The following is an 8,387-nucleotide window of genomic DNA, read 5'->3' on the forward strand; positions in this document are numbered from 1 at the left end:
TGTAAGAAGCTGATCTTTGCAAGTAAGTATAAAGACTGTTTGCATTAAAATAAAATAAAGAAAACACACACAGATAACTGTAGTATAAAATGTTAAAACCTGATCTACCAATGGACAAATTGTTAAGTGGCGTTATTGCACTTAAACCCATTTCTTTTAATGAAGTAAGAACGTTCACAGCAACGGATAATTAGTGTGTACAAGCCATGTAAGGCAATAACATTGTGCTTTAGGTATTTAATAGTTTTCGGATCAAAATCTTAACCAGCGTTTAAAATCCTAAATAGCTCTTTTTGATGAAGTGTATAAATATATTACATATAACAGTCAAAAGGAAAAGTAAGTAAATCATCGTATATAAATCAACAGAGCATGAATCACTTGGCTGACCAAAAGTTGAACCCTAGAATGGTTGTTTCAATTGGTTTTCTAATTCGACTCAGTGAAATAAAATTTTGGTTTTGGCTGTGATTATTTGAAGATGTAACGTTGTATTTTTTTTCATTGTTAGCTTATGATTGCTCGTTATTTGCTTATTCAAATTGCTCAATAGATGCTCCAACCTCTTTTTCCATTTTTGACAGAGATGAGTCAAAGCTTATACTGCAAATTGTGAAGGAGATTTCCACTCACCTTAACCTAACACCGTTGTATGTTACTAAGCATCTGGTTGGGATAGAGTCTCCAGTTGTTAAGTTGAAAGAGATGTTAAACCTTGCGTCTGATAATGATGTTGTCATTGTGGGGTTATGGGGACAAGGAGGGATAGGGAAAACAACGTTAGCAAAAGTTCTTTACAATTCTATGTTTAGACAATTTGACGGTTCATGTTTTCTTGAAAATGTTCGAGAAGCTTCGAAAGATTCCAAGGATTTAGTTCCATTGCAAAATAAATTACTATCCGATATTTTATCACTGCAAAATGGATTGGCAGTGACCAATGTTAATAGAGGTATCAATATCATACAACATAGACTTCGTCACAAAAAAGTTCTCATTGTCCTTGATGATGTGGATGACTTGCACCAGTTACATGCTTTAGCAGGAGAAGGCAAATGTTTTGGTAATGGAAGTAGGATCATTGTTACTACAAGAGATAAACATTTGCTAACTTGTTATGGAATTGATCAAGATCATGTGTATGAAGTTAAACCACTGAGTTACCATGAAGCTCGTGAGCTGCTTAGCAATCACGCTTTTTTGACACTCCAAAAATTAGAAATCAAGACAAATTTGGTGGATAGTGTTCTAAATCATGCTGGAGGGCTTCCTTTAGCACTTGAAGTTCTCGGTTCCTGCTTATGTGGTAAAAGAGAAGATGTATGGGAAAGTACACTAGAGAAAGTTTCTAGGATTCCCAACAAAACCATTAATGATGTTCTCAAAATAAGTTACGATGGACTAGAGGAAAATGAGCAAGAGATTTTTCTCGACATTGCCTGCTTTTTTGAGAGCAATAATAGTGAGTACATAAAGAAAGTCCTTGATAGTTGTGATGTTCAGACAACTGTAGGATTTGATATACTCATCGAGAGGTCCTTGATAAGCATTGACTATGGAAGACTAAATATGCATGACTTGATTCAATCGATGGGTATGGATATTGTGAGACAAGAATGTCGCGATGATCCCAAAAGTCGCAGCAGACTATGGCGGTATGATGATGTTGCCGATGTTTTGTCAAGTGATGTGGTAAGACTTGCGAACATGACCAAAATATTGCTCCTTATTTTTTACACTAATTATTGAAAATGCATAAGCTGAAATAGTCTTGTATATCCAGGGAGATTGTGCTATAAAAGCCATTGTATTGGAGCCACCTCAGCTGAAAGAGCTAAGTATCCATCCTAATGCTTTTCCAAAAATGAGAAAGTTGAGATTGCTCATCCTACGCAATGTTCATATTTCTTTTCATGGCCCTATATGTCTTCCTAATGGGCTAAGATGGATGGAATTTGCTGGAAGTGGTACTTGGATTCCAAAATTTCCTTTTGGTCAAAAGAAATTAGTAAATATTGATATGAGTGAAGGCAGTATCACAGAAATCGTAAAACACTTTAAGGTGAGCATTTATCTACATAGATTGTTTTATTATGCTACTTCATTTGGATGGACATATGCATGTTAGATGTACTATTATTCGTACGGAAATGGTGTTTCTCTATTTTCTTTCAGAATGACGTTAACTACTTGTGTTGGAAATAACGTGCAGCAAATTGGCATTTGAAAAACTGAGGGAAACAACTTTACTAGATATATCCATTGTAAACATTTTGCTGATAAAATACACAATACAAAGAAATTTCATTATAATATGCAGAAAGAGCAGATTCAAATTTTAAATATATTGAAATATGTGAGAGATAAAATAAAATAACCAATTTCATGTAGTTGTCCATGGGTATTATATTTGTAAAATACAATTGAGGCTCACGGATGGAAGGAACAAAAAAGTGGTTGAAATCCCTCACAATTAGAAGTTTTTTATTACGTTATGTACGAGGACAAATATATACATATTATATATATATATATATATGTGTGTGTGTGTGTGTGTGTGTGTGTAGATGAATCTCATATACTTTCTAAATCTAATATCTCTAGGTGTGTGTAGATGAATCTCAAATACTTTCTAAACCTAATATCTCTAACCATTGATGTAGTCTTATTTCAAAATCAAATCTACCTAGGGAAGAAATTCAAAATGCAAATATGCTACTATAAGCTATTTCTATGTCACTAGTTTACATATGAACAATTATATATATATAAAAAAAAATTGTCTAATGATCAGATAAAAGGAAAAAAAAAAAACATGATGAACCAACCCGTTATCACATATACAAAAGAAAATACACCCAAGGAATAGCTGGCTGAATGGTCAAGCATTTGATTTAGATATGGTTGGTTGGATATCGTAATCACAATATGTCGCATTCAAAATAACCTTAGAGGCCACGTAGTCTCCAAGTTATGGAGGCTTATTCAATGTATGTCGTAAAGGGCGGGATTTGTCTTGCACTGTGCTGTAAAAAAGGCATCATTAACTGCTCAAATCAGTTATGAAGGAGCAACATTTCTAAGTTCATGTAATTAAATATCTATTAGACATCTTGCTAGTAATGCGTGTACAAATAATTTGATATAAGTGATCCCGTAGGGGCATGCCACCAGGAATTGTCACCAATTATAAGGTGATATAAATTATAACTAAATTATTCAAAAACTTTTGGCAATCCTTAATTCAATATTTGTTCTCCCCAATTATACGGTGATATAAATTATCTCCATCAACTATATAGTAATAGGAGGAGTCTTTGATCATATTGGAGCAATTTAGAAATTTAAATTAACTAGCCCTTAATTTTTTTCCATGTTTGTTAACGCACAATTCTTTAATACGGAATGTAATTATCTGAAATATATATAAAAAGAATGGTCATATTTAATGTATCGAAACATTATATGGTATGATTTTGTTATTTGCTAGAATTATCTTTTGTTTGATATATAGTATTTCTTTGTTTGTAAAACTGACATTTAATTTTCTAGTAATCACGATATATCTTTATTGGTCAAGTATGGAGTATCATGTTATATCTAACTGTTTTGATGATTGTCTAGAATAATTTATTTGAAATCTTTTAATATTGTGTATTATATATTATATAATTCTTCAAAATAATATCTAAAAATAAAATGGTAAGAGTTGTCTCTTATTCGCTAATGGGATCATAAAAACTAAATTGCTAGGTAGAACTCACTTGTGAGCGTGCCATATGACTTAATCTCGCATAAGCTTTACTATATATACATAAAAATTTGTATATACTGGTAAAGTTTCAAAGGGTTTAGTAATTTCTCAATACTCTATATATGATAACTTTGAATGAAAAGTTATTAATAGGTTAAGAAATTTGCTTAGCACCCTATATAGTAGGTTTCAAGTTGCCTAATCTAACGATGATCCTTGCCTCCTTTATCATGAAGAGAATTGTGGCCTAAGGATGAAAATCATTAAAAGTGGCAACGGCATTATACAAATGCCCTTCTTTCCCTTTCGGAATGTTTATGGTAGTTGGTTTTCTTGTTTTTGCAGGACTTCGAACATTTGACGTACATTAAATTGCGTGATTGTGAGTCGCTCGTGAGTACACCCAACATCTCATGTGTTCCAAATCTCAAAGAATTGAAACTCTGGAATTGCAAAAACTTGGTAGAAGCCCATGAGTCAATTGCATATCATGACAAGCTCCAAGTCTTGCATTTTAAATGGTGCCCTGAACTTCATGTTTTTCCAAATGTGCTCAAGTCAAAAAATCTTCGAGATCTCAACTTTTCTATGTGCTCAAAATTTGAAAGATATCCCCATATCCCACATGAACTTGAATGCCTAAAAAAACTTTCCATACTATATACTGCTATTAAAGAACTTCCCACATCAATAGAAAATCTTGTCTCTTTAGAGGAAATGCTTTTAGATATTTGCAAATACTCGGTAAACATTCCATCTAACATTTACAAGTTACAAAGACTTCAATGCTTCAAATCTTCTTTTGGCCCAATCGAGTTTCCAAACCTCACAGATTCAGCTAATCCATGCATGAAGGTTGAACTTTCAAATTTAAAAGTCTTAGACCTTCTCAATTGTAATCTGTCTGAAGTAGAGTTTCTTGAGGATCTTTCTTGTTTTCCCATGTTGGAAAACTTAATTCTATCGGGGAACAATATTACTAGCCTCCCTATATCCATCAGTAAGCGTGATCGTTTGTCCGAATTATTAATTAATTATTGCCATCAATTACAAGAGATTCCCAAGCTTCCGCCATTTTTAAAATTATTGCTCGCGAATGGGTGTGAATCTCTGCAAACAAATGGACATTTAACTTCAATTGACCAGTGGGTCCATCGAGGGTTGACCATGGTTGACACCGCTTCAATTGCCAAGGTCGATTCTCTCTCTCGTGCGCACACATATCGGTGCGGATAATATGCGCAAAACAATATGTTCTTTTATATTGCAATAGCTGAAAATGCAAAATCGGAGGTTTGAGAAAAACCAAACAAATATAAAGTGATCCTACACTAATATGCATGTAATGAAGGTGGCTAGCATAGTTTTTATGGGAATGATTTTTATCACATGAGACTTCTATCTTAACACAAGTTGGGATCAATGGATCCATACTCGTTTACGGAGCTCTTTATTCACTAGGATTACTAATTAAACTCAAATTGAATTCTTCTATGGTGCTTTCTAATGGTCTATTTTTGTAACAGAATTCTCCTTGCAGTATTTATCTCCCTAAAGGAGAGATGCCAAAGTGGTTTCAACCAGTTGAAGATAGTTCTGTATCTTTCATGGCTTCAAAGGACTTATATGACAAGTTTCTTGGATTGATTTTTTGTGCTGTACCTTACGATAAAGGTGATTATTGCGAACTTAACTTTAGCGCATATTTTAATGGCAAAAAAGAGGGTACCTATCGCCCATTTTACTGCATATGGGATTCAAGTGGCATCTTGATAACCTATTTCGCACCATCTCACTTATGGAAAGCAGTCCATTTTGATCAAATTGATGGGAGTTATGCACAATTCAGCATTACATTAGAGGGCTTTACATCAAATGGCTTTACATCACAGAAGGGCTTGGAAAAGTTGGGATTCCGAATAATATCCAAGCAACTAGATGACAATTTAAAGGCTACGATCCGAGACCACAAGTTAATTGATCCAGCTTTCCTCTATGAGGTTGGCCATGACTCAACAGACCTAGAAGTCCAGAGTTCACATATACATGAGGACAATCCAACCGAAATAGGTCTATCAAGAAACTTGCAAGAGAGTTCACGTATGCTCGAAAGTAGACTGATCGAATTTGATCTAGATTGTCCACCGAGTTCTTACGTGCTTGGTGAAGCGTTTGACATTGGATTTCGTGAGTTTCCTTTTCCTGGATACTTTTTTCCTGGAGACCCGCGCAGCCGGAACAAAAAGTACAAGCTTTGGTTGGAAGAATGATGGAAACTTGCCAATGAAGTAATTCGTACGGTGAGTGAACTGATCTTCATTACAATGCCTCATTTCTTCTCGTTCCTTCTCGTTTTCCTTTCTTCACGAAAAAAAAAAAACTTATAAATAAAATTCTGTAATCAGCCTTCTCTTTGATCTCTTTTACTTGTTTGTAGTTCTTCCTTTTGGCTAAATCCTCTTTTCTCTGCCCTAGCCGAACTTCGAGCTCCACCATCTTCCGTCGGACACTGGTGATCTCTAACAAATGCAAGATTGCCGCTTGGCAAGCGGAGGCGACCGACAGAAGAAGTCCCTAGCGAACCGACAGGCGACAGAGGCCAACGTGTGGAGGTGACGGACTACCGGTGACGTAGCTTCTTCGGGAGAACGATTCTCTCCTGAGGTTCCTGGCTTCGTGCGGCTTGCTATATAGATCAGGTAACGCCTGGCACATCCAGATTGTATCGAGTCGATGCAATACTTTAGCTGGATTTTGAATTCAATACTTAACCATATCTACTTGGAGCGTGAGAGTAACAGGAACATTGGACTGGTTAGGTGCTTATTTTCTTTAGTCCTGTGGCCTCTGGATATAAAAAAGAAAAAATCACTAGAAACACGGAGTTTACATTATTAGTTCCTCGGTGGAATAGAGACAAAAGCACAATGAAGCTGATTGTGAATTCTGATTTTTGACGCCTTCGCAACAATTTAGGGTTCCCTTTTTATCCTTATCTGCCATAGCTTTTATGAAGGAAAATGACCTCGAAGCTAAAACTCCTGTAAGCTTCTTGAAATTTTGAAAACCTAATAATGAAACATAAGCTTCTAAGGAACCAATGATAGGACATGCTGGAATGAGCAACATGTAATTTCTCAAATTATTTGCTGTTTTTGCTTTGGTGTTGTTAGAGCTATATCACTCAACAGTAGGTGGGATTTGCATCTGAGTTAAAGGTTAAGTATGCGGTGACGATCGTTGCTTGGAAGTTTGTGACCAGAAAATTAAACAGGACCTGCAAGATCTTGATCATATAGCTATGAGACATGCATTCATTCCATAAGTAGCTGCTTATTGATAATGAAATATATCTACTGCGGGCAACTTGATGCTGTTCTTTTTCTTGAATTGCCTGTATGCATTCATGCATTCATGAGATAATTTCTGACTCTTATCCTCATATTGTTTTCTCTAAACAACTTACAAGACCTATTTGCTATTTTTATATAAGGCGAAACTTGCTTTGGATGGCCTTGAAGTTCCACCTAGGTAAGAAACTGGTTTTTGGTAAACATGTGCATTTTAGATATGTTATGTTATTTGCTAATTAAAATGATTGGTATTTCAAACTTTCACTTCAAGGTAGCTCCCACTCTTGAAGTGAACTATTTGCAAGATAACTTTTGAACTGTAGTTTTGTGATAAAGCACAAATCTAAAATGTGACATTATTGGTGCTGGTTCTAGCATACTAGTTTGTGATATGGCAAAAACAATTAGTGTTAATTATTTTGTCTCAAAATGTTAAAACATTTTAGAAACAGCCCTTTTAAGTGTAGAGATCTATGTAAATGTTGTTAGCATCCCACAAAATGTCTTCAAATGATTCGATGCACTTCGACTGATGATGCATGTGCCTTTTACTGCTCTTCTAATCGCAGAATTTCATCAAGGGATCTGAGGAAGGAAGCGTGATGCATGTCCATATCAGTTTTTGCCAGGATGTTCATGTGTCTATAGAGGGTTGCAGATGTAATCACCAGTGATTTCATGCTCTAACTCGATTATCAGATTGTTTAGATAATTTTACAGCATAAACCTGTACATGCATCGGTTTTCTGGACTATGTCATGTGTGATCCCTAACGATGATCATGGATTTCCTGGGAAAGAATTGCATTGATTGGATTTGAGCTTCCCAGTTATACCAATTATGTCTTAAATAGTTGAATCTATTTTATTTTATTTTTTGGTCGGTGAATCTATTGTATTGATGAGTCAATTAATGTCTTGATCGTTGTTGACTAAGAAAATCTCAGTGATTTGATAGGTCACGTGGAGACCATGTTAGTCACGTGTGGCTCCAGGAGTATATTAAAATCTTAATTATTTGCTCAGTCCAGAGGCAATTGGTTGTTGCTTCTTACCTAAACGTGCTTTTCTTATTCTTCAGTTGGGAACAAGATGCCTCTTTTCTTCTGGTAATGAGAAGTCCAAATTTGAGTTTGTTTTTTAAAATCAATTCTAGTAAAAACTAGAAATACCTGAACATTTGTCGAAAATAAGATGGTAATTTTGGATCATAATATGTTTATATATTCTTATAAATTTGGGCAAATATTAGAAGAATAGATAATCGACCATGTGACAATT

The 8,387-nt window shown here is 35.0% G+C and overlaps 1 protein-coding gene across 10 annotated transcripts in view; it reads left to right on the forward strand.

The window, feature by feature from the left end:
* Positions 1-7,927, forward strand: part of LOC104444961 (TMV resistance protein N) — an 87,739-nt gene extending 79,812 nt beyond the window's left edge. For 2 of the 10 annotated variants that reach the window (XM_039311914.1, XM_039311913.1), the window contains exons 2-9: positions 585-650; positions 1,504-1,692; positions 1,784-2,062; positions 4,100-4,948; positions 5,281-6,054; positions 6,230-6,453; positions 7,248-7,285; positions 7,677-7,927. In XM_039311914.1, the coding sequence (XP_039167848.1) occupies positions 1,570-1,692; positions 1,784-2,062; positions 4,100-4,948; positions 5,281-6,024 (1,995 nt within the window). In that variant the 5' untranslated portion in view covers positions 585-650; positions 1,504-1,569 and the 3' untranslated portion in view covers positions 6,025-6,054; positions 6,230-6,453; positions 7,248-7,285; positions 7,677-7,927. Of the gene's footprint in view, positions 1-584; positions 1,693-1,783; positions 2,063-4,099; positions 4,949-5,280; positions 6,055-6,229; positions 6,454-7,223; positions 7,286-7,676 lie in introns of those variants that run through there. The other 8 variants (XM_039311911.1, XM_039311908.1, XM_039311909.1 and 5 more) reach the window with 7 other exon arrangements.
* The last annotated feature ends 460 nt before the right edge of the window (positions 7,928-8,387 follow it).

The sequence above is a fragment of the Eucalyptus grandis genome, chromosome 5, assembly GCF_016545825.1.
Source record: "Eucalyptus grandis isolate ANBG69807.140 chromosome 5, ASM1654582v1, whole genome shotgun sequence".
NCBI lineage: Eukaryota > Viridiplantae > Streptophyta > Magnoliopsida > Myrtales > Myrtaceae > Eucalyptus > Eucalyptus grandis.